At 45.6% G+C, this 26,487-nt stretch overlaps 1 protein-coding gene across 1 annotated transcript in view; it reads left to right on the top strand.

Annotated features, from left to right (window-relative positions):
* Nucleotides 1-1,788: 1,788 nt before the first annotated feature.
* The window catches only part of LMF1 (lipase maturation factor 1), a 204,601-nt gene continuing 179,902 nt past the window's right edge, over nt 1,789-26,487 (top strand). The window contains exons 1-2 of the mRNA XM_075767498.1: nt 1,789-1,978; nt 12,290-12,599. Coding sequence (XP_075623613.1) covers nt 1,798-1,978; nt 12,290-12,599 — 491 coding nt within the window. The 5' untranslated portion in view covers nt 1,789-1,797. The remainder of the gene's footprint in view (nt 1,979-12,289; nt 12,600-26,487) is intronic.

The raw sequence follows: 26,487 nt of genomic DNA, 5'->3' as shown, positions 1-26,487 counted from the left end.
TTGAGGTGCTGGCGGGGACAGCTGCTGGGTGCTGTGACAGTAAATGCTTGTTTCTCTGTCACTTTTGCAGCTGTTTGGAACACAGCAAAATAGGGTCGGGCGGGGGGACGTGGCGGCGCGCATTTTGTTGAATGAAGCTCAGCATCAATGATGCCTCAGCGCCTCCCTGCCGGCCTGACATTTATGAATCGCTTTCCCTTTGAGATTTTAAGGCGCAGAGCCTCGCTCTTAAATATCTTGTTTGCGTTACTTGCTTGGTTCTTACATTGTTTTCTTTTCTGATACCTTACTTCGAAAAGAGGGAACGTGAAGGGCAAAATCGTGACATGGAAATAAAAGCTCACAGTAAATAGATAAGCAAGCGGAAAACCCAACAGCGATGATGGTCCGTGCAAAGCTGTGTACCAGCCGGAACTCAGAACAGAGAGGAGGTCACTTGATGTTCTAATCTACCATTTTATTGCACTTTTTCCTTTATAGCTTGATCCATCCTCCAGTAAAGCTAAAGGAAAGGCTTCCATTGCCTTTTATGAGAGTTGGATCGGTCCTTTAGAGTAACAACATTTTCCTGCCATTTAATAGGCTTCAAACTTCGCAGCTCGTGTTGTTGAAAGGTGCTACTGGCACACAAGAAACCCCAAGCTCGGGTCAGCCGAGTTTGGTGTTTGTTCCTCATCATCCCAACCTCGGGGCGATCCTCGGCAACAAAAATCGACCCAGCTCAGTGCTCCCTTCCCAACTCTGGTTATTCCTTTTTTTTTTTTTTTTTTTTTGCTAAATCTTTACCCTAAACCCTCTGCTCTTCCTCAGTAATTTCCTCAATTATCCAGTTTGTTTTACAGACATGTGGAATCTGCTGTAAAAGTTTCATAAAGACCCCACAAAGGAAACTATTAGCTTACATCTATTTAAATTTATCTAGCCAAACCTCGTGGCTAATCCAAAGGGAGAGCGCAACTGCAGTATACCAGAGGCCTTTAACAAATAGCTTATTTTTCTTTCCCTATACAATGCACCATTATGTAGGTTTTTTTCTAGGGAGAACAATGCAAGCAGCAGTGATGGGAAACTGGAAAAACAAAAGAGGCATTTAGAAGGGACTGGTTCACAGCCTGAAAAGCATTGAATAATGTTACACCTGATAACAGATACTTTCTCAGAGACCATCGAATGGTTTAGCACGCTGGTATTTACTTAAGTGGGATACAGGACGCACGTCTGAACTCATTGATGACTGCCGAGGCCGCTTTATTAAAGTGGTTTTGCTAAAAAACGGTATTTATGAACACAAGATGGAATCAAGCACTTGATGGCTGTAGACAGTATGAAGTAGAAATCACGGCAGCATCAGGAGCGGCAAATGCTGAAAGCTGGAGGAATTTCACTTGACGCTTTCCCTCAGGGATGGAGCACAGGGGCGGCAGGGAGAGCTGAGGGGGCTGCGGTGCCGCTGAGGGCCCTGGCCGCCCTGGGCAGGAGGCGGATGACGGGTTTTGGAACCAAAGCCTTCCGTTTAGGTTTGGGGGGCTGTTTTGGTGGTTTGGTTTTTTTTAACTTTGCACTTTCTCGCTGTTTTTGCAAGGTCGGTCCCTGGGGCCGGGCCGTACGGACGCCACTTTTCGACAAACCACCCCCCTCCGCCCGGCCCCGCTGTAGTAATAAGGCCGCCCCGGGGCAGCCTCCCAGCAGCCGCAGGACCATCTCCCTCACGGCCCGGCCCGGCCCGGTGGCGGCAGCCCGCGGCGCGGCGGGGGGGCGGGCCGGCCGGCCGCACGCATGCTCGCTGCGGGCTCCGACATGGCGGCGCCCAGCGCGGCGCTGAGGCAGAGGCGGGCGGCGGCGGCGGCCGACGGCGCCCCCGAGGCCCCGGAGCGGGCTGCGGCGGGGCCGGCGGGCAGCGGGGCCAGGCCGCTGCCGCCGCCGGGCACCTTCTGGCTGACCCGCATCGTGCTGCTGCGATCAATAGCCCTGCTTTACTGTGAGTCTCCGGGCGCTGCCCCGCGCCTCTTTCCACTGCCCGGGGAGCGGGTGGGGGCCCGGCCCGGCGGAGCCCGGGGCTGCTGGGGGCGGCCGGGCTCGTTGCCACGCAGAACCCCGCGAAGTCCTGGGGTTGCCCCGTCCCTTAGGGCCTTTCCCGCTGCAAAGCCTCAGGTGGGGCAGGCGGGACCCGTGCCACGGGGAGGGGGTGAGCCCACGGGTGCCCCGACGGTGGATGCTCGCCCTCCCGTGGGTCCTGCCGCTGGTGCCGTGCGAGGCCCTGCCGTGGTGGGAGCAAAGGCCCGTGACCGTCTTACATACTCGGTGGTGAATTTCTGTTTGCGGGACGGGGGGCTGCAGGGTGCCTTGCCCCAGCTCCCGCGTCCGGGCCCCATCCTGCCATGGCAGGGGTGCAGCAATTGCACTGAGGAGCCCTGCCTGCCTTTTACCAAAGTACTGCTCAGTTTTGGGTGTTGGGGCTATGTGTTTGCATACGCAAAGCTTGAGGAGGTGACTGAGTTGTGAAATGGAAAGAGCCTCTTGTTTTCAACTCTTGCTTTGATGGTGGGATGGGGTCCCTGCAGTTGGCAGCTGGGACGACGTTGGGTGATGTTGGCGCTCCTGTGTTGAGCTGGAAGGAGAGTTTGCTCGCACCACGAGGCTGGTACCTGTCAGCAGAACAGGGCAGAGCTGGTAGTGCTCTTTCTTTGAGGTAGACGTTGTGAACTAACGGCAAGAGAGAAACTCCTTGTCTTACACAGAAGTGGGTGTTTCGCATTTTATGTAGCACTGGAGAAACACGACATCCTTGGGTGCCAAAACTACTGGTTGGGACCTGACGTGACCTTAAAATGGTTAACGGTGAAATCGGTTCCCTACCTCGGCTGTGCTCGTTTGGCTCTCACTTTGGCAAGGAACGCTGAGAGCCGTGCTCGGAGCCCACTAGTGCTCCACTGAAAAAATATTCACAGTGAAACCTAAACTGACATGTAACACACTATGTTACAAATTCTAAACTTGCCCCAGATTTGTCCACAAAATCATTAGGATTTGTAGGCTGCCAGCCTGCTTAGATTATTTTGCATCAAAACCATGCAGAAGTTGTAGTTTTGTATGGTTTTGACACGTGCTCTGTTTCTAGTTTGGTTTCAGCTCTCGGTAAAATGCGGGGTTATGACTCTTTCAGTCAAAATGAAAGTGATTCTGATATTCCCCCGTGTGTAAATCCAGACCGCTGAGTTTCCCGTAGCTCGGTTTGCAGTTTCCCTATGAAAAACTGATTAGCGTTCTCCGCTGTGTGTTTGGTGGAGGCCACTGATTTCTGATCACGGATTTGGGGTTATAAATGTGCCACGTTGGTGACCAAATGCCGTCCTGTAGGGTGGCAGTGGGAGTTGGTAAGGGGGCGATGTGGCAGAGAAGGGCAAAGAGCGAGTCAAACATATGGGACCTTCTGGTGAGTAGGAGACTTGATTTGGATCAACAAGAGCATTAAGAGGTGGGGAGTGAGTATCCCATGCAGGGTCAGGTGAGTTACTGCGTGGAAATGATTGAAACCTACAGGCTGCAGGGAGAAAGGGAGAGTGAGAATTTGTAAGCTAGAGGATGAAGCGGACGTGGCACGCTGGTGAGTGAAAGCAGCATGACAGAAAATAGGGAGAAGAACTGGACTTGGCACTTTCTGAAAGAGGAAAGGGGAGTGGGAAAGCCTGGGAGTGGCAGAAGCAGGGAGGAGACCCCAAAATCCTTCTGCAGTCCAGAGTGAGGAAACCTTTCTGAGAGGTGGCCTCAGAGGAAAGGATTTGGGTACCAGAGCTGGAAGGAACAGAGGAGGAGGATGGTTCTGCCCTCTGTAATGGAGGAGGTGCAAGAAAGGAAAAGTTTACCTGCTTATTATGCAATTTCAGCTTGATTGCTGTCAGATAACAGTGATTTCTGCTGTTTATTTTGGTTGAGTAACAGCCAGTGGACCCAAAGCAAAAACTCTGGGGTGGATTTGAGATTGGTCAAATTCCGACTCGGGCTGTCACTTGCAGTGGTGTTGGGGCTCCAGCTCTGATCCCAGCGCAGGGGAGACGCTGTGCAGCCTAACCGAAGCACTTGTGGGGTGGAAACTAATTGATGTGCCTGCGATGGAGAGATTGTGAACAGGCAGATTCCTCTGTCAAAGGCTGCAAAACCATGACACGGCTGTTGGGGTGGGATGCTCTCAAGGGAAGGTGGGTTGCCTTTTGATCTCTTCTGAGAGCCTGGGTTTAGAAACAGCAGAAAACAATTTAAAGCCTCTGTGCCAAGCACCTCTTCCAAGCCCTTTTCTGAAGATGGAACCATTTACTCTGACAGATTATTTTTTTCCCAGACGCGGTGATTCTGCACACGCCGAGTCTCAGACTTGCTGAGGAAATGGTTGATGCCGTTGTGACAGTTCGACATTCCTCAGTTGTGGGATGTTTTCCCCCTTCTTTCATTTCACCCTTTTAAACGTAACCCTTTCATTCCTGCTGTGTTAAGCAACAAATCCTTTGGGGGGGGGAACCTTGTGCTAAAAGTATCAGGGAAAGTGGTCACCCCTTGATGACTGTAGCTTCTGCCTATTAGTGCAGGTGTGTGAGCTGAAAGCTTGTTCACCTAGGTGGAAAGGGAGGGATGGGAGAGGGAAGGACCCTTTGGATGGGATGGAGAGAAACATGATTTGGGGTGTACGGTGATGCTGAGGTGAGAATCACTAAGCATGATTGGGGGGGCTGTCATCTCCTTCCTGCCCTCCGCCCCTTGAGAGGCTGTTTTATTGCCTGCTGTGGGCTGGGGAGATGCTTTCCCTCTGGATCTCCTCCTGTGGAAGGAGGACAGGGAGAGCAAGGCAGGTGTGAAGTGTCCTTCTGTGTGTGCTCCCTTCTCCCCACCCCTTTGGTTATAACAGCTCTCCTTTTTTTTGAAGGGAGTTTCCAGAAACAGCCAGAGCCTGGGAAGTCCCTGGCAAAGCAGCTGTTGTCTGAGAGGCAGGTTAGAGATGGGAAGGTGGGAGAGGATCTGATGATTCGTGGGGCCGGTGACCAAAACCACCTGCTGCTTGCAGGAATGGGAAGGAAGGGGAAAATGGATCCAGGCTGGAAGTGCTCAGTGAGGTTTGCTCTTTGTAGCAGGGCTGTGCCAGTGTGGTCCTCCCAGCTAAGCACTAACGTAAATGAAATGCCTGTCTCTGCAATTCTGTTTTTAATAGTAGCTAGCACGGTGTGCTTGTAAATGAGGTGACACCTAAATTCCTTTAACTGAAAGCCCTCAGAGGGACCTCTTTCTCTACTTCACTAAGTGAGTTGGTGCACACCAAGTTGTCAAACCTTTCCAGTGGAGGAGAATGTGAAGTAACACAGAATCCAGCCCTGAACAGTGAGGAACAGAACAATTGTGTTGGTCTTACCCTGTGCTCTGCTCCCCAGATGCCTCTCTTTTTTTCTGTAGGGGCGTCTTTGTATAGATGTGGGCCAATCGAAGAGACTTGTGTCACAGACTTCCACCATTGCATCCTGTTCATCACTCACTAATTGCAATCTCTAATATGGTAATTCACGGGACAGGGAGGCTTTGAGAAATGCTATTTTGAAGTCTGAAGGTTTTCTGTCCTGGTCTTGCGCTGTGTGATTGTTCTTTATGGCAGGAATTGACATTTTGTAAATACAGAAAGCCTTTGAGGTCTTGTTGGAAGTCCTGTTACAGATAAATAGCTGGTCCCAAAGCTCTTGACAACAAATATGCATTATTTGCTCCCTTCACCCTCCTTCTAAATCATTAAGTGCCCTTTTTGGATGATTACTATCATCAGATTCCAGATGTAGATGTTTAAGTAATTGGATACCACCCTTTCCAATTTACAGAGCCAGGCTCTGTAGAGTGCTTTGAAATAAAAGCTATTATTTAAATCCAGTTTATCTTCCTTTTCCTTATGTATTGTTTAATAGTAGTATTTTCTTTCCCTAGAGCTATGGGAGGTTCATGCTATTTCTTCCTAATTCTGAAATCTAAAGCCTTCTCAAGGCGGTTTGGCTTCCTGCAGGTTCCCAGCTCTCCCCAGTGTCCTTCCTCCTCTCTCTCTCCGCCATCTCCTCTGCTTTCCCCCTTCTCTTCCCTCAGTTATATTAAAAGGCTCCCAGTAGCTTTCAGCTTGCCTGACCAGGATTATAGTACATCTACAGACACTTTTTCTCCCCTGAAAGGTTTTATTTCATCACAGTGCTTGTTAGCAAGTCTGGACAGCAAAGGCAGTATGTTAGCACTGTGTCCCTCTAGCAAGCTACGTGTCCTCCATTTAACTCTGCACGAAAGAGCTGTGTAAGCGAGACAAGCACATTTGGTCCTGAGCAAAGCGCTTTCACCATGGGAAGGTAAATTAATAGCAAGCAGTGACAGTTTAAGGGAAACGATAACAAGAACCGAGAAGGAGAGAATCTGTCTCCCAGTTTGCTGTGTGCGCAGAGCTGGTCGGGAGCAGAGGGATCTTCTCGGGGCATCCTCCAGCTGCAGGCTGGACTGTCCCTGGTGTGGTTTTGAACAATCTGGGACCTATGGGGAGGCTTTTTAGCAGTGCCATGGCCCAGCCTTTTCTATTTGCTTTCACTTTATTTCAAACAAAGAGGCAATGGGGAGATAAGCACTTAAAAAGCCTCCAAAGCAACCACCCCAAAGTCTTTAGCTTTGCTGCAAATGGCAATAAAACAAAAAAGTGTTAAGTACAGACTACTTTGTTGTGTGTTTGTTTGTGGCTGTAGGCTTGCAGGATGAAAAGGGCGTGCTTGGTTTCACTCTGGCTCTTTGCTCAGTACTATAGTGTTGTTGCTTCTCTGTTGCAAAACTTTGCAGGGGAATTTATCAATTGAAAACTTATTTGATTACTTTCTCTGATAATCATGAAAAGACCATGCATATTCTCCCCCTTCTTCTTTTCAGTAGTACAACCTCAACTTGCCAGAATCCAGCACAGGGCGTTTTTTTGAATGCCTTGTTGGGTCAAAGGTGCACTTGATATATGGCTCCAGGCAGATTTTTTGTGTGTGTGCAAAGTGTAGTTTGGTTTTCATGCAAAGCTCTGTGCTCTTGGTTCATTTCTTCTTGTGGTTTGGGCTTTAAGTAAAAGTTAAGACTTCTTTTAATGGGGGGAGAGAGAAAGCCATATGACCGGAAAGGTTTGGATTTCACATCTTTAAATCTTTACAGAGCATGAAGAATGGGATTCTCTCATTCTCCTACCATGACAGGCTGAGCCTGGACTGGAGGAAAGGAACTGAGGTGACAGGGCAATATGGATAGACCAAATCATTTCAGATGGGTGACTGTTGTGTTGCATGCTTGGGTTGTGTTTATTGGTAGCACGTGGGTTTGAACAAGGAACGCGTTCAGTTTGAGGGGAGAGAGGAGGCTGGGAGGGGAAGGAGAAGGTGGAGGGGGGAGTTAATGGAAAAGTACGGTAAAGCACCTTGTGAGGTGAGGATAAGTAGCGAAGGTCTATTAGCAGTTGATGACAATTTACATGTATTACTTATATAAAGATCAGCTCACAGCAGGTAGAGGAGCGTGCTCCCATGTGAGCTGTCAAAGGCTCTGTCTGCCTCCTGAGTGGGAGGGAGCATGGGAGTCGCTGAGGCTGAGTTGTTGTGGTTTTTTTTTTTTTTCAATCCACAAAGGAGCGAATAGTCTGAAAAATGGCAAAGTGCTTCAGGTGGAAAGAGAGGAGACTGGCATGGACTGAAGATACTGAAATCTAGGAGTATTGGTAAAAACTCCAGGCAGTGAGCAGCCACAGGAGTGATGGGCAGGGTGATGGGGTTTTACGCTGGGTTTGGAGACTTGGAGGTGTGCAGAGCTATGCTGGGAGTCTGTAGGGGATGTCCCTGAATTAGAAGCCCAGCCATGGTCTCACATCGTTCCTGTCTGTGATGCTGGAAAGGATAACTATGGGAAAACATTGGCTTCTGCATCCTGGTCAGCAAAATGCATCCTGAACCCTGAAAAAGCGCTCTTCTCGGTTATGCTCACATTTTGTAAGATGTTACTGGAAAGTGAGAGTCATTCTGAGGGGTTTGGCCTGCTAAACAGGCTGGAAGGGGTGGGTGAGTCAGGATTAGGCCCTGCATTACCTTGTTCCATCCTGGCGGAATCCACCGTGGACTCCTGGTGCTGTAAATGCTGGAGCTGGAGGTAGCTCAGGCGCTGGTGGACGCAAGCTGCCTGGCGCATAGGAATGCGAGTCTTTGTGCTGTTCTTGCAGGAAAAATTAAACTCTGAACCAACAGGAGACACTGATGAATGCATTGCCCAAAGTTTGCAAATCCAGAAGTCAGGTATGCTCAGGAGGAAAGCAGCTTCTCCGGAGCAAGATGCAGAGTCTTGCAGCTTTGTTGGTGACTGAGATGCCACCCACTTGCCTGGCTAACAGCGGTGCTCAGCGTCTGCCAAATGCCTGCTCAGACTCTCCTTCACCATTCCAGCATCCCTTTGGGTAAGACCCTTCTCTTTGCTGCCAGAGATGGGAACATCCCTGGGTGGCATGAACCTTGCAGACACCCAGGAGCACAGCTTCACAGAGCACCTGGAGAGGCTGAGGTGGATGCGGTGCCCTTGCTCGAACAGTCTTAGTGCCTTGGACCCCATGGTGTGGTTGAACCCAGCACGGTGCATGAGTCCCTCGAGCATCAGCTGACTTACTAACCAGTGAATTCCAGTTCATGTAGTATAACTGCTCTGCCACTCTCTTGCCAGGAAGAAGCTACAGGACAAATGAGAGAAGCGATTAACCTTGCCCCATGCCCTGGCAGTGCAGTGAGCATGCTAGCCAGTGCCCAAGGTGGAAGCAAACTTGTTTGACCATGTTTACCTGGAGGGAGTGGGAGGATGGAGTGGAAAATCCCCAAATACGAGGCCAAAGGGAGAGAGGTTTCAGAATAGGGCTTAAGGAAGAGGAAGAAAAGCACAGGCTTTGGGGGCAAAAGGGACTTCCCCCCCCGACTAAGCCAGGATCAAAGGAAAGTTCCTGGAGAAGGGAGCAGGGACTGTGTTAGTCAATTTAGGGATACAGTTCTTGAGAGGGGTTCAGGGAGAGGAAGCAATGACAAGCCGATAAATAACTTCCTTTTTTTCACCTGGATCTGTGCATCTCCTGTGTTGCTGAAATCCTTTGCAGAATCTGTCTTAAGTTTCAACTATTGCATGTGCCTGGTAACATGGGAACCACGGCCTACAGGGTGAAGCCTTTTGAAGGCTTAGCTGGTGCCTTGGGAGAGTAAGTCTGGACGATTTGGTGGTGGGGTTTGGGAAGCGAGTGTGCCTAAGGGATGTGCCCTTCAAAGGTGCTCCAAAAGATGCTGGAGATGAGTGGAGAGGGAGCACAGTATGAGACAGCGGCTCACCTTGGGGAGTGTCCAGGAGAGGGAGCTGGATCCAGGACGGAGCAGCGCGTCTAGGAAATGCTGCACATGTGTGAGCAATAAACAGCACTCGCCAGACGTGGGCCCCGATGGCTTGGGAGGGCGATGGATCAAAACATAGATGGAACGATCAGGATTTGGTTTGGGTTAGATGAGTTCTTTGTCAAATTAGGGCTGTTGCCAATGGGATTTAGTTGTGAAATGGTAAAGTGTGAAATATCAGTGGTGCAGCATCTTGTGAGAAATTGATGTTCTGGGAGAAAACCACTTTGGAGGCCAAGCTGGGCAATCTTTAGATGTGCAGTTCATGCCAACCTATAATGCAGTCTTTGCTGCTTTCAGACTTAAAAGCTGTACAGTATTTTGTACATACAATGTGTACTTTTCTGCAATTGCTATAGTTTGTTTTTCCTAATTTACCCTTTCCTTGTTTATCTTGCATACTGTGCAGGGGTCTAATTTAGATTTTTTTTAGAAAAAAACCTGCTTAGCAGTTATGGGTTGAGGCAGCAATTTCTGTAGCATTTAGAGGTGAATTTGATTAGCGCTTTTGGAAAACTGTGCAGCAAATAGCAGTGCTAATCAAGGGAAATCAAGCTATGGAGTTCTAAGGCAGAGTTGGTCCTTTTTTTTTTTTTTAAACCAAAAACGAAGATATTAAGTTGTCTGAGGCTCAGAAGCATTATATTTCTGCCTGTTTCATGTGTCAAGCTTTCTGATTACACAGTTGTGCCTAACAGAGTGTTGGTAGAAAAATATGAATACTCTAAAATATAAAACACTTAATTTGTGGTCCAAAGCTGATTCTTTAGTGTTGCAATCTGGTTTTTTTCTCTTGTCCCTCCTTGTCCATAATTGAGTAAAATATTCTGCATGTTTTTTATTAGTTTGTAAAAATCCTTTGCTGTGCGTAGAAGATGGACAGAAAGAGATGTAACCAATTGAACCTCCAACTTTATTGTGTTAGTGCTGTGATTCAGGATCTGTTGAAATCAATGGGAACCCTCCTGGTGACCTCAGATATGGGTTGGATTGTGAGCTTTAGTGGTTTTTCAAATGAGAACAAAATACATGCCATGTGCAAAGAGACGGAGTACGTGTTAAGTGGATTAACTGAAATCCACTGGACGCCTTTGTGTGTGTCTGGGGGGAATGGGACATTTATTTTTATTCCCCGGGGCTGCAGACTTTTGGTTGCCAGTTGAACTTCAAAGAAATGGGAATCCAGGCCAGAACTCTGGGTATAGTTTCACAAAGACTTTCCACCAGCGTTCCCAGTGAGAGACACCAATCAGATGAACACCAGAATTCTTGTTTGCAGAATGACAGTATTCAGATAAGGAAGGAAACAGATTTGATCATTAACTAAGGAGGATTGGGGGGAAACAAATCGGCCTTTTGCAAGACCTCTGGTATTGCTGCGTGTGACGTGGCTGCTGTTTGGATAAAATTTGAAAGATGGGTAAGTTAGCTGCTGGGAGCAAAATGTATGGAGCCTAATCAGGAAATGTTGGCCTTCGTTTTTTTTTTTTTTTTTCTGAGAAATGGAGATTACTGCAGTTACGAACTGCAAATTGGTAACTGGAGGAGATTCCTAAAATATGAGATAATCCCTAGAAGCCGACCAACTTTCTCTGTAGAACATCAAATTCTAGGTCTATAAACTGTAATTAAATTGCTTATGTGCTGTTAAAAAAAGCATCTGGCTGTTCTAAGATTGTCCAGTGCAGGGGCATAGACGCTATAAATGAGAGAGCTGTAGTGACATGTAAAAAGTAGCAATTTAGAGCAAAGGAAAATATTAAGACTTGTATTTCCAACCTACCAGGATGTGAGAGGATCCAGAAGGTCAACCCATAGCATAACTACTGTCTTTTGCAGTTGTGATGGATAACCATTAACCATTATGCTGCCAAAAGAATTAAGGTGTCCTTTGAATGCCTCTTTAATGGTGTGTATGAGTTTAAGCTGTGTCATTAACAATATTTTTAAATATTAAGTGTTTTCAATATAAGGGAAAAAATTTCAGTACTTGATAAATGCACAGATAATGTTATGTAAAAATGGAGATATGTTGTCCTCTAAAGTCAAAGCATAACCTTGCAGGCACAATCTGCTATCAGTCTGCGCTGGGTTATTTGTATTGGGAGCAGCAGACATTGTAAATCACCACCACCAAAATGCATGCAGGAGTTGTTGTCTATTGATACTGCAAAGTGTTTTGTGAAACTGAAATAGGAGGTGTCGAGAAGTGCAGCTGTGTTTTGCTGCTGCAAAGCTGAAGGGAGCTGTGTGTGTTCTTCTGGCTGCTTCAACTGTGCTCCCCAGTATCTGTGCATGAACTGAGGGTTTCTCGGTGTCTCCAAATGCTTTTGCAGAAAGGAAATTCTGTCTGGAAGTCTTAAAATTAATGTGTTACTTTCAGTTGTACTCTGCAGTGTGATTAAGCCATTTTTCTCATCTGCATTAGGAGATGAATAGCGTATGTGACTAACCTAGGGTCACGCAGAGTCTACCAGAGCTGGGCTGAGCCTCCTATTTCTACATTGGGTCAGGTCGCTCAGTTACAGGGAGCTTTTCCCAGAAGTGCATCACTGAGTTTGCCTGAAGCAAGTGACATGTCCCTTACAGCTGTTGAGGAGAAAATTATCTGAAAACAATCTCTGTGCCGTTTCCTGGTGTGAAGGCAGAGACAGTATTTATAGAATTTCTCTGCCTTCAGCATCGTGGTTAATAGAAATGACTGTGTTGTATTTTAATGGAGTTGAGGATCTGTGAATAAATGCCTTCCCAAGGCATGAATAGACTTCTGTAGCTCTGGACTCAAAATATGTTCTTCAGCCTGGATGATTTCTAATACTGGGTTTTGTTTTTTTCTTCTCCTTGTTTTCCTCTAGTTGTGGCTTTCCTGGTGGCATACCATCAAAACAAGCAGCTAATAGGAGAGAAGGGACTGCTCCCTTGTAAACTGTACCTACAGAATGTCAAAAAGTATTTCAAAGGGAAGATAAACCTGGATGCTTTGAGCTATACACCAACAATCATCTGGTTTCTGGACTGGTCAGACATGGACAGCAACTTGGACTACCTCTCCCTGTTTGGCCTGGCAACTTCAGCCTTTGTATTGGTAACTGGATGTGCAAACATGGTCCTCATGGCTGTCCTGTGGGTTCTCTACCTCTCGTTGGTCAATGTTGGACAGATCTGGTAGGTTAACAATCTTCCTGCTTTGCTTCTCTCTGTAATCTCTTGCTGTTCATCGTACGCATTGATTTTTTGTTAGCATTTGAGGTTAGTAATCTGGTAAAGAGCAATGTAGGAATATGAGGTAAGGAAAGTGTTTGCCGAGTTATGGGCATGCCTCTGCTCTCTCTTACCTGGGATATCTGCCCTGATTTCCGCTGTCCTCTGCGAGAGGCAAATTGGCTGCATAACATGCCACGCTACACATCCCTGCTGTGGAGTTCTTTCCCTCGTGGCTGTTGCAAGGGAATTCCCCTAATAATTACCTTTGAGATGGTTTCTCAATTTTCAGTTCTATCCAGAAGAGAGCTGGGACACTCAAAATAAGCACATAAAACCTGTGGGGAAGAAGTAAAGGAGAAATAGTGAGTGTCTGCACATCTCCTTGCTGCAGGGAAAGGCTGTGGTGGAAAAGAAAAGGCTTTAGGTGGTCCTCACGCTTGTTAAGGCACCAAATACATTGGTTATGAGGATGGGCCCTTAGGAAACCACATTTCATTAGCTGACCTCTTCAAGTACCTCTCTGCATGTAGCAGAGGTGATGTGGTAACTTTGGGGAGGTAAGATGTCATGCTATGAAGGGGTGCCCAAGCTGTGAACGTGATATAGCTGTGTCATTGAAATGTTCTGGCTCTACAACATGTTACAGGACACCTTCCCTATAGATGAGCTCAGTGAATTTAATTTTAAGGGTTTACACGTGCCTGGACAGCCCTGCGTCTTGTCCTGTCCCATTCATTCCTATCCTACTCCAGATGGTATGTAAGTGGGTGAAGGATTACAGCTTCAGTTTTCTGAAAAGCTCTATTCTCTGAGCTCTTAACTCAGTGTGAACCTAAGACTGTGAAAGAAAGCCACAAAATTTGAAAAATAACTGGGTGGATAGTTTTCCATATCCCATTTCCAAGTTATTCCAAAATTGCTCATCTGTTTTTCTAGATGTTTTATGTTTCAGGGTGAGAACTCAAGCATCATCCTGCTCTCATTTCCAGAGATACAGGAGTCTGTGTCATTGTAGGAGCAAAATCTGGATGTGTTCCTTCACTTGTTTCTGTTTGTGTGTGTGTGGGGAAAACCCCTAACAACATCCCCCTCAAGCTGCAAAGGTTTTGTAGCTGGAAACTGGACCTACAGTGACTCCCAAGGCTGAAAGTTTAATCTGGCTTGCTCCTGAAGTAGTGGGCTAAGACATTAATGTGACAGACTTTCTTTGTTAGTGCCCACAAGGCACTCTGGGATGCTCAGGCTACTGGTGCTGTGGCTATAGTGGTGCTGTAATATCATGATAGTTTTGATTTTAAAAAAAGCTAGCTGGAATGTGTTCTCCATGTCTCATTGGGCAGTCGTGTTCTGTGCTGGTCCTCTGCTCCCAGTTGCTTTTCCTGGCAGAGGCAGACTGAAGGCAGAGGTGTGATGTCTTCTCTGCCAGTGCTGGAGGGGTGACAGTCCTGCAGAACTCTGGAGATTTTGCCAAAAGAAATCCAATTGTGCCTGTTGAAAGATGACCAAACAGTCAGGCTTTCAAGTCTTTAAGGGAGGGGTGAAGGGCAGGGGATAGAGAGGGGAGACTTCTTCCACTGCTGTACTGAACCACCACCAGTGTCCAGCAGACCATGTCCAAATGCCTCTTCCTGAGGGGGGTTAGAAGCTCACGGCCAAGCATTAGGTCTCTGCAGCTCTGAAGACAATGAGCTGGCCAGCAGGAATGCAAGCGGATCCCAGAGTTTGCTGTTTGTGGATGCTGTGGTTGAAAGGAATTGGCTCTTGGTATTTGAGATAAGGCTGTATTTTTCCCTCCTTTGCTATAGATTTGGAGTTTAAAAGTTACTTTGGCACAGGCAGGTGACTCCTGGTATACAGCAGTAACACACAAAGGGAATGGGTCAGGTTCTTCTGGGGAGAGGGTGAGAGAGAAAAGAAGGGGGGACAGGAGGCGTTGCCTCAACTTCATCTCTTCTTAATTGTGGCATTGAATATATTAAACAGGAAATGAGGTGGTTCTCGTAAAGGGCTGAGGGAAAAGAATCAAAGCAACCCAGCAGTACAGTTCATTCAGCTGTGGTTACATTTTTCATTAGATCCTCTGAAATGGGTCACTGGGTGGTCAAAACCATATTATTATTGTGCATACAGTGTGACAGTGAATTCCTGGAGAAGGGGACGCTGGGTGCCTAGGTACTTACAGTGCAAGTAAACATGGGGAAAGAGCAAAGGGGGGATTAGCTAATTTCCCCACCATCCTTCAGGGAATTGTGGTGACACTAGGGATGAGCTGAGAGTACCTGAAATCTCATGGATTCTATTGCTGATCATGGGTGAGTGGGTGGCAGCATTGGCCTTAAAGCTAAGGCTGGCTTTAAAACTTCTTTTTCACACTGGTTTGTAGGCGGAGTTAGATAGTCCATTAACTTTGTCTTACTCTCGAATTTGGGCAGATTGAGAGGTTTTGATGAGTTCTGATTGATCTCCAAAGTGTCTGTTGAAGACCACAGTGACTTTCTTATAAAGGGGGAAAGGACAACATCGTCAGGTGTTCCTGATCAGAGTTACGAGATAGCTCAGCAAAGAGGTGTCTGAAATGAGGAAGAAATTCCTCCTGTGGCCACATTGTTTTATAGTTACTGTGTGGTCTGTCTTAGGGTTCCTCTGCTGCTGTCAGGTGTGGACTCCTGCGAGCTGGCACAGCCAGTCTGGGCATGGACCTGTGGGCTGACCTGATCCAGAAAAATTCTTTGCAGTAGCTGCCTGGGAAGCCAGTTCAAGGAAGATACGGAGTGATAAGGAGGAATAAAGTTCTCTTCTTTAGGCCAGTGAGGAACAATTTATTCCTTTTATCGCCTTTTCTTTTTCTATTTTAATTTTAAATGTTTCTATTTGTTTTGGGCTGGAGTCTCCAGATACTTGCTGCTGAAGGAGCAAGTCTTTCAACTGCTGTCCAGCTGGCTTGGGCTCAGAGTCAGAGGAAGCTTTAGAAGAGCAAACCGTCTCCTTTGAAGGGCAGGACGTGTTGCCTGTGTGCCCTGGTACTGCAGACCTCCACCTGTGAACTGGGGAATACACTGTGTGTCTGGGGACAGCTGAGCCTGTGGAACAGCACGGCAAGGGACTAGCTAAAGGCCTTTGAGGGTGTTATAACCCTTAAGAAAGCTGCTGCTGGAGCAGGCTGATGTGAGCTGTTTGTAATGGATTTTGTGGTATAAGGATTACTTTGGCAACCTAAAATCCTGAGAACTGGGGCCAGGATGTTGTCCTGGCCCTAAATTCTTGACTTTGTTGGTTTACTGTTGGCTTTACCAAAGTGCAGGTGAACCATCTGAAATAAGATGTACTTTGGTGGTTCACAAAACTAGGCTAGCTTTTGGAGAGCAGCAAATTAATTTTGGTACCTGGGAAATGTGGGGAAAAGATTGTGCCAAATTTGAAAGAGGAATGCACTGGGAAGCTTTTGTAATTCTGGGCATTCTGTTCCCAAACCAGCTGTGGTATTTGGGGTCTGCTCAAACTGAACCTGGGCATGTTCTCTGGGGCATGCTCCCGTGGTGCCACACTCACATCACAAGGTCAATGTATCTGTCTTAAAATACTGGATTTTTTTTCCCCCCTCTGCCATTTTGAACTTTTCCTTTTGAAGTAGGAGACTGCCAAGAATCTAAAAATATGCCCGTGCAGAAGAATATTTGATGTCTGACCCATAGGTTGGGTGAAGTGCTTAATCATTATGTTAATTTTAGCCTTGATTTTTCTTGTAATTTCTGCAGACTATGCCTTATTTCACTAAAATAATAATAGTAAAAAGTGGTCCCAGTTTGAGTATAGTAGAAGCTATTTAATGAAGCTAAAGAGGCTTAAAAAGTTTTTGTGGGAATTCCTCGTACTTCAGCGCCCATTTTGCAGACTGCAAGTCCTGCTTGTGTAGGTTGAGTCATTGGAAGAACAGTGCAGCTCCACAGGTCCAGTACAAATGGCTGTGCCTTTCTCCTCGCTTCCTCCCTTCTGAATATTAATATAATGGATTGTTGTACTTTTAAACAAGAATGGGAAAAGCTGCTCCTTTGTTTAAAAGTAAAAATACTTGTTTCAGGTGACTTCATGAAACCTCCATTTGTGGTTTTATTCCCTATGGTTTCTGCTGGGGCATACGTCTGCAGAGATGGACCGTGGGCAGTCGAGGTCCTTTGTTAGTACAAGCTCTGCGGGAGAGGCGTTCCGGCAGAGGTTAAATCATTTTTGTACCAGAATAACTAATGCACTTCTAAAGTGAATTTGTAATTCTGGAATAAAATCACTTTTATCCCACAGTAAGGTGTCTCCAGAGAGCTATTACATTTTCTTATATAAACAAACTTTTAAACTACTCTGCCACTGATCTCCTGTTTCTTCTTCTGTTGTTTCCTTACTGAACCACCCCCTGGCATTTTCAAATGTCATCTGAAAACCCTTCCTTTCTCCTGGTTATTGTGTTGTTTCATTTTACAAAGTATATTGTCCACTGTTAGACAGTAGTATGGTTTGTAAGACATTTGATATGAAAGCTAGAATTGTGGGGTTTTTAAATCCTATTGCATTTTTTTCTTTCATGACTGAGATTCTGGTAGAGTTATAAGAGCTCAAGGGAATAGGTTAAACAAGCCAATAAATAAAATGTTACAGCATGAGGTGGCTACAGCATTCTTTTCAGTGTGTTCTTCCCTTGTGGAAAATGTTGGTGGAGCTACTGCTAACAGGTATTTAGGGTAAAATAAGACTAAGCAGTACGCCTTTTTTCTTCTGCAAGGAACATGAAACTGCGCAGTGCTTCACTACTGTGCGGCCCAGAGGTTGTTGGCGAGTGCCATTGGAGCCGTAGTCTTTGAAGCCCGCATGCCCAGGTGGTTTCCGAGAAGTTGCACATGCTGCTAGACTTTTCCAGAGCATGGAGAACAGGACGTGCCTCCGTCCTTCTGGCCCCAAATACCTGGTGTTTTTTCATATTTAGCTGATTGAACATAATATTACTAGCTTTTAACTTTACTGTTAAGGACTTATTGAAGGGACAGATCATGAAAGCATGTCTCTGAGGCATGTAATATAATAGCAATTAAATTACCATCCTCAGAAGTTCATTTACAATAGAGAAAGAAGAAAGACTTGTATGTCATGGAGGTTTTGTGGTTTACATGTCTCATTAAAAAACACTTGACCTATGCAGGACTTCAATCACGTCTTCTGTGTGCTAGCGGATGAACTTGTGAATGGTTCAGGCTGAACTTCATTAAATGCTAGGGGGCTGATGAGATGCTCAGGGCTGTGTTTTCACTCTCCAGGAGGATGTTAGTAGCCATTAAATGGACCTCTTCCCCACTTTCTTTCCTCTTATATTCTAGAGCTTTGTTTTTTCAGTCTAAAGCAGTTGGGTTTTTGTCTAGTGTCATCCCATCCAGTAAAGGTTAGAAACACATCTCTTCTCAGTTTCTTATTTCAGCTTGTAAAACAACCAGTGTGTGAATTGTGGGCTGGATCTGGCAAAATAACATTCCCATTTTTAAGTGTAGTGATTTGTGACCCTCTTATGATGAGGGCACAGCACTTATGGAGATACTCATTTTATGAATAGAAGAGTCCTAGTCTGACATGCAAAATACAGATGGAAGAATCACCCTTTGAGCTTCCAGCAGACCGGAGCCAGATCATGGGTGAATGAACGTATCCACGCGGGTGCGTTTGAGCTAATGCACGTTTATTAAGTAGCATGGGTAATTCGGTAAGAGTCTTTTAACTGCCCTCAAGCAAGTAGGGAATAGGAACTTGTGTGTCCTGGGTTTCATCAGTACGCTTGACTCACTTGGGAGGTTCACTGAGACCTCACTGTACAGGCAGGAGTGGATGTGTTGGGCTGTATGTAACTGTGTGACCTTGGCAAGGTCTTTCCATCAGTTTGTATTCTGCTTTATCTGCCTGTCTGGAAGTAATACAAGCTTGTACTGAGGGACTGTGAGGCTTAATTGATATCAGCTTTACAGATATTAAAGTTTGAAGTGCAAGCAAAAATTAATGTTGTGCCTGAATCCAGTGTACAATTTTGTGTGTTGGAAAAAAAAGTAGCTTTTTAGATGAATCACATTAATAAATATTACCTTGACGCATATGCTAAATTAGGAGTCATCTGATGTTTGCTAGGGGTTCTGCAAATAACCCTCTTGCAAAGAACCCTTTTTGCAACCTGGCTTTATTTTTCTAGCTCTCCAAAATATCCCAACCACAACAACAAGAAGAAAACTTAGAATATCCTATTCCTTTATCTGGCCCTGGCCTTGGCAATAAACCTCAGGAATTTCTTTGTTATTGTGGATTGCAGCCTTACATCCCTTTACTCCGAACTCCCCTCCCTCTTTCCCCAGAAAGAAAAGATTATCTCTAGAAACGTAAACCAAAAGTTGAAGGATCTCAGGGGGTCATCCTTCCTGTTGAGGAAGCTGCTTTTTGGCACTTCCTACTCACACAGAAGAGAGGGAGTGTATCGGTTTCAAAGAATGCTGTGGGCAGCCATGAGCAGTTGATATGACATATTAATGAAAACAAAGATTAATACCATGTGACACTGTTGCCTTGCAGTACAACTGGGAACTAATGAGGCTAATGAGAACCATATTTTTGTTTGAGAGATTAAAATTTAATCATGGCTGATGTCAGAAACGAATCATTTAGCATTTCCCCCCCAGTGTGTGTAAGGTTTCCCCTCCCTGCCCTGGGCTGGCTTTTGGTTTAGCAGCAGTCCTTGAGAGGAGCCATCCCCTTGCCATCTCCTCACCTGGCATTCAGTGTGGCTGGGAAGGAGGGGATTGATGCCATGGCCGGCTGGCCTTCCTTAGGCCCCAAGACCTGTGAATGCATGCTCTGTGGTGTGAGGTTCCTTGTTTTGGTTGAGTTAAATGCAGGTGGCAATGGGTTGTGTGTGCCATTAATTTAGCTTGGTCTCTTTAAAGGGGCAAGTAGGAGCAGAGAACGCGGTTGCCATAGGATGTCCGAGGAAGTTTGAGTGTGCTTCTGCCCGCATCTACTCCAAAAGCCATGCATTAGTCTGTGAGAGTTGAGTGGACTGAAAAGGCAGGTGGAGATGAACCTGATTAAGAAGCCAGGTCCAGCTATGTTATAAATTTGAGAGGATCTGCATGAGCTGTCGGTAGAAGAAGAGCTGCCAAAAGCTTTAAGGGCTGTCAGGGGATGCTTCGGTGGGGTCTCAGGCCGCAGCAGGTCTAGTTGTTGCTTGCTTCTGTGAATATATTCCTGGAGAAGAACTGACCCGCGGCAAGTTTAACTTGCCATTGAAACACGACAGGAAAAATGAGAGAAAGCGGCTTTGGTAAAATGGCGTGCCAGGGTTTCTTGAACAGCTGCAGCATGGAAATTGCAGCATTGCTGCTGAGGCTATTGATTTTGTAGCAAGTAGTGCCTCTAAGATTAATGTCATCTAAATAATGTAACTGCCTGTAGGATCTTAAATAGGTTTAAAAAGAGGGAAACTAAAGAGGAATTTAAATATTTTACATTAATTGGTTGCACGTGTTGTTTTGACTTACTGTAATTACTGGCTTTGCTTCACTTAATAGCACCTTTGGAGAATTTTTTTTTTATTTAAATCTGCTGTAAGATAGCCAGAGGTCTATAAAAATTATTCACCTTATGTAGAAGAGATTGTGTCTTTGTCTACAGTAGAACACTGTGCCGAGGGTCTCCTTAAGGTGTGTGCAGGGGTTGTAGCGTTATGTCCATACCACAGCGGGTGTTGGGGTGCTGCTCCCATGAGCGTCCCATTGCCAGCCAACGCTCCTTCTGCCCCGATGCCTGCTCCTTCTGGTAAACAGGCAGCGTGGAATTGCCCTCTGAGTCCTGGTTCAGAACCTTTTATCGTATTGATCCCAGTGATCGCTTCTGTGTAAATGTCAGGACTGTTACCTGTATCTGGCATGAGGAGAGCATAGAAAAGCAGCGGTGTGTGTCTGCTACTTCGCTTTGCAGAAAGCCTGACAAAATAACTTAACGTCGTAGAGCGTAATGCTTTGATAGCATAGCAAATGTCAGCAAAAGGCACGTAGCGATATTCTTTCACCTCCTTCCTGCTTCCCCTGCCCCTAACTTGATTGCATGAGAAGACCATGTTAAATCATCAGCGGCAATTGGAATGAGATATGGGGTAAAGCCATTGCGCAGGGAGCTGTGTATACTCTATGGACAGTTAATAACACCCCACTGTTTCCTTTGCGCAAACTGTCTCTAGCTTCCAGTCACTTCTGCAAATCACAGCCGATGAGAAAATGAGAGCAAAGAAATTATCAGAAGATTATGTGGTTAGTGGCGTGGCTGTGCAGTGTCTGATGTACCACAGACCTTTGCCAGAGACTAAGACAAATATTTTTTAATTGCTTATTATCTGGCACATCTAATTGCCAGCTGTATTCAGTATGTAGACTTGGGTATTGATTCCACAGCTGAAAGATTTAGGGAAAGAATGAATAATGGTTTTTTCATGATTTTTTTTTTTTTAAACTGTAACCTGCCAAATAGCTTCATGCACCCAGTCTGGTCCAGCACACGTTCATGTTGTTTAACTCATCTAACTTCTCAAACAGCTGTGGTTGGAAAGAATGTTAATACAGTGATTGGTACAGCCGAAAAGCAATCAGGGGTTAGGGAAGGGTCCAAGCCGTGGTGGGATCTGTGTTTACTAACTTCCCAAAGGGTCTTAATCAAGAAATTTATTCTTGAGAACAGGGTTTGCTACCAGTAGTGCCGGCTCATCGCTGGACTGGGGTTACTCCACAACCAGTTATTTGCAGGGCTGAACCATGTTACTGGAGAAACGTTCCAGGCCTGTCTGTGGCAACAGCAGCGCTGTTCTGGAGAAGAGGAGGCAAGTGACTGCAGGAGCAAGCAAGCTCTCTTGGGGGAAGGGTCTGTGGTAGAAAGTAGGTGGAATCTTGCATTAGAATAACTCATGTCTTTATGAACTGAGTGTAGAGGAAATGACTGTGCTTTCACTGAAACCTGTAGCCTTGCTGCAGGCTTCTTCGTTTAATGTGGAATTGCACTCAGTTTGCAGAATGGTTGGCAGTGAGGGGCCAACCTTTGGAGAGATTAATTAATGCAATTAAATGACTTTTTTTTTTTAATCAAGGAATGGAATTACTGAAATGCAGTTTTTCTGAGATTTTACCTGCCAGCATGCTGGCAGCAGAAATATAAAACCTTTCTACTTGCTGGTCCTGAAGAAGGTGGCTTGCAGCACTCATTTTGTGCTGCCTCCGCGTGCATGCATGTGCACCAAGACACCGCAGCGGGACTGACCTCTTGTTCTAGGGCTTGAACATGTTCAAGCTGATGCTGACCCCTTTATTTTCCATCAGTGTCTGTTTCCACTTGCTGTGCATGTGCTTTTCAAGTTTATTTCTGCCTAGGGAAATGCAGTGATTTTGGCAGGTCTGGGCAGCCTGGTGCTCCGGCGGGATGAAGCGGGTCAGAGGAGCTGTGGTGCTGCTGCAGTCGCCTTCCTGCTGCCAGCTCCTGTTCTCACCTTTCCTGCCTTGGACTCACCATCCGGCTTAAGGAGCAGCTCAGAGTAGGGTTCCCGAGGCTGCCACTTCAGCATCTGGTTTTGGCACTGGAAGGATTTAACCAAAGCAAACTTCACTTGAGTTTGGCAAATTCTGCAGTCGCGTAAGCCAGGGCTTGTAATAATTTTTAGCTTTGGAAATAAGCACAGACAGAACAGCGGGCGAGTGCCGGGGCTTAGTTGGGTAATTCACATTTGGTCTCTTAACTGAGCCTGGTTCCCTGCCTTGCAAGGGGAAGATGAAGCAGTGCTTCGATGACTTGCCGCCTGGGAGCTGCCGCTGGCTCAGCCGTGGGGAGAGCCGTGCGACGGTGCCCGACCGCGTCGCGGCTGCGCAGGGTGGGCGTGGGTGCGAGCACCCGGCGTGGCGCCAGGAGGGCGGCCGAACCGTTCCTCATCCGCTGGTTGGCTCCAGCTCTGCTCAGGCACCTTTCCCAGCACCACGTGCAAACTGAGGAGTAAACCTCATCCCCGGGCACTCTTTTTTTAATGTTATCCCTGTTCCTTCCATTTAAATGTGGATGTTGTAATTACAGAGTGCAGAATCCCAGTTTTTAGAGATCTGTGACCACAATAAAGTGAATCCAGAAACCAGACGAGTGGTTTCATTTACTACCATTCTAGCTTATTTCCTCCCCCCACGACCGCTGTGCAATACTAAAGGCTTGGCAGCAACTGAAACCAGCTGTCAAAAATGTTTCTTACCCCCGCACTTTTCAGAACAAGTTAATGATGTTCTGAAACTAATGGTGCACTAGACTAACTCTGTCATCTCATTTTGATGGACTCTGTCTCAGTGATGTTTGCCAACTGGCTTCTTTGTTTTGAGGCAGTGTGTTGAGGAAGTGGATCCCCAGGTGCCAGGTACTGTTCATATATATACATTGAAAAGATGGGGGGTTTTTTGTCCTGAAGTGTTTACAGCTTTAATTTGGTTGGTATATTGTGGTTCACCAAGCAAGCTTTCAGGCACGTAAACCAGTAACTTTTAGGACCATCATGTGCAAGACAGCCATGGATGAGGTTTTCCACTTCTCAGAGCTAGGGAGGTGTCAGCCAGCATCTTGTGTCTGGTTGTCACGTTGCGCTGGAAGTGGCTGTGGCCCCGTGCTGGGCAGAGAGGAGGCACAAGCCTTGACGACAGGGAGGAAAGTGGCCTGTTGTGGTGAAAAGTTGAAGGAACTGAGTTTGATTAGTTGAGAGAAAGGAAAACTGGGAAAGGAGACAAAGATCTTCAAGCATGTGAGAGCAGCAGAGGGGATGGAAAGTAGCTGTTCTGTGTTGACTGTCTTCACGTGGATAGGACAAGAAGCTGTTGGTTTACATGCTGGAAAGGAAGATACATGTTAAATGTAAGGAAAAGCCTTCTAAATGAACTATGGAGGAACACTAGGCTGAATACCTGGAGAGAGAGGTGGAGTCTCCATCACTGCTTAGGCAGGCATCTGTCAGAGGTGATTTTCATAGTCTGTCCTGTCTTGGGGCAGGTGGATTTTCCATATTTTCTATACTTCCATGACTTAGCCCTTTTTTTCCTCCTCTAATGCAATGCCTGGATTTATGGCAAGCAACTCATCCAGCTTTCCCTGTTACTGAAATTTTGGAAGCAAGCTCCTCACTCTGCCAGTTGTGTGTCCATTGCCTGCTGCAGTCTGAGGCCGCTGCTGTCTCCTGGGGAGATGGTCCCCTGCTTCCTCCTCTCCCCAGCTGGGTACTGGGGGTAAGACCGGGGTAGTTGATATGTCACATTTCCACCCTTCAGAGGGAAGGGGTACCTCACAGTGTAGCTTCTGCCTGGTTTCCATTGTGGAGAGGTGCTGCTGTGGAAACCTTGTTACAGCAGATTTTGGAGCCATATCCTGATGGAGAATAGAAGCTGTCTCTGCACTACTCAAATACCCTTTCCCCCATCCCAAGTAATACAGCCCAGAGAATGAGATTCATAATGGAGATGAAAGTTGACATCTGGGTTCACTTTCTGTAGAGGATGTTCTCTGTGGAGAACAGTGAGAGAAGCTGTTAACACCAGCTGCAGATTAGGGATGCATCAGGGAATTATCCTGCCTGTGGAAGTCAGTTTAGTTGGAAGGATCTTGTGGTGTTGGGCACTGCTGGGATGTGAATGGTGGGTAGGATTGGGTTTGTGTTTTTGGTTTGTTTTCCTTTTTTTTTTTTTTTTTTCCCCCCTTGGATTATAAATACAGATGTATTTTCCTAGTAAGCATCAATAGATGTGAAGTTCCTATCTGTGTTCTAATACTAATTCTTAATAGACTCTATATAGAATTTTGTCATGTTTTACAGACTGATAAGAGGAGTCCCTGTCCCAGACGACTCTTGCATTAAATAATCTGTGTAACTATGGGGTAGGTGAGCAGAGAAGGAATGCAAATTGGTGTGGCAAATCTGGCCTATCTGCTTATCCTCCTCCTTGAGCAAATAGGAACCATCATCCCGCATGCTTTGCGCAAGAAAAAGGCGATGTTTTCTGCTGGGTTGGTTTGGGAGCTCCCTGTTCATTTGCGCAGTGGTGCCTGCACATGGTGTGGAGACATGTGAAGCACTTGCAGAGCTGTGTCTGCAAACCCAGCTCAGCTCCGTGCTGCTTCCACCACGGGCACTGATGGCAGAAAGTATTTTCATCAGGAGTGATGTTGTTTAATGTAGTTTAAAGTATGTTTTGTTGTCAATTTTTGCTTTCCAGGAATATACTTGAGCTAGAATTAATCAGCATGACAATGTGGTGAAAACAGTTTAACCCAAATATTTGATGATGTTTATGATTCCCAGCTGATACTTACAGTCTTTCTAAATGTGACATGAAGTTTGCCTCTAACGACAAGTCATGGCTAATTACATTGTTTCTCCAGGCAGAAAACAGAAATGACATCACATTTTAATTTGATTTAGAAAATCCAAATGGAATATACTTTGAATTTGTAAAATTTCTGGTTTTGACAGTGTGCAGATCAAAAGTTACTCTGCTGAAATTTGCCAAAACCCCCAAACCCACAAAATCAAATCCATGTTTTTACTTGCTGTTATCTATGGGTGATACTTCAAATGCCCAGGCAGGCAGTAGGGGGAAAAAAAAAATTTAATAAACAGTTCTGTTTACTCCATATAAGCAAGGAAGAGGACCTTGAAAAGGAAAAATGGTAATTAGGTTCCAAACAACAACCTGAAGTCTGCAGGAACTGGGTACCTGCGTGTTTGTACCTATTAAAAAAAAAAAAAAAAATCCTTGCAAGAATCCCTGCTGCTTTTATGTATTTGGAGTGGGCCATTTGGTTTGGTTTCCTTGGCATTTGTATCGCAGGCTTCTTCAGAGAAATAAATTCACAAGTGTTTGCCTGTCATCACATGACAAGTTATGGAGCCTAGATTGATGTAATCAGCAACAGACACACGTCAGAAAACTTAATGTGGTTCAGAAGAATACAATATTTTATTAATTCCTCATTTCGTGTGTGTCTCTGTGTGTGTGTTTTAAATGAGCCTCAGGGGGTTCTTAACTTCTGCCAAGAAATAAGAATAATTCGTACAAGTTTATGTTTAACTGCACCACAACTGTGGTGGAGAATAGCGAAGTTAGGTTGCCCTTAATGACAGATATCTTTATAAAGAGCTGTTTTTATTAAGAAAGTTAAAACTTATTGTGCATTTTAAAGTTATTGCTCTCTATACATCAGTAGCTTTGTATGAAATTGTTGTTAAATATGTAGTAAAATATTTAGATTGATGGATTTTTAGAGCTGTTCAAACTACATGTGTATGAGTAAAATTTGCACACCTATTCAAGACGTTTTCAGCAAGAGCAAATCTTTCTGAAAATCTTTAAAAGTCTGGGGTATTTTTTTTGTTTTGGGGTTCTGGGTTTTTTGGCTTTTTTTTGTTAGTGCAATGTAATATGCTACAGATACAAATAATAAAGCCTTGATGTGGGATTGAAACCATCATGGGAGTAAACACAAGCTGTCTGTTGAAGAACAGCTTCTTAACTTGTTAACCTTTGGATTTTACTTTTAATTGGAACTTGTAATCTTACAGAAAATCACTAGGTTGTAGCTAAGGCTCAATGTAATTTCAATGAGAAGACCAGTTAAAAAAGCAAATTAAATGATGCACTAGAGTGTGGAGAAAATTCACATGAAAATGGTACAGTAAGCACGTGTTGCTTTTCTTTAGACACGGAGGATTGATGAGCAACTGATGCACAGCACTCGGCTGGCAGATGGCACAGTGATATACTTTTCTATGTTAAAA

The sequence above is a fragment of the Balearica regulorum genome, chromosome 15 (genome assembly GCF_011004875.1).
Source record: "Balearica regulorum gibbericeps isolate bBalReg1 chromosome 15, bBalReg1.pri, whole genome shotgun sequence".
NCBI classification, from domain to species: domain Eukaryota; kingdom Metazoa; phylum Chordata; class Aves; order Gruiformes; family Gruidae; genus Balearica; species Balearica regulorum.
This window is presented reverse-complemented; position numbering and strand designations above follow the sequence as displayed.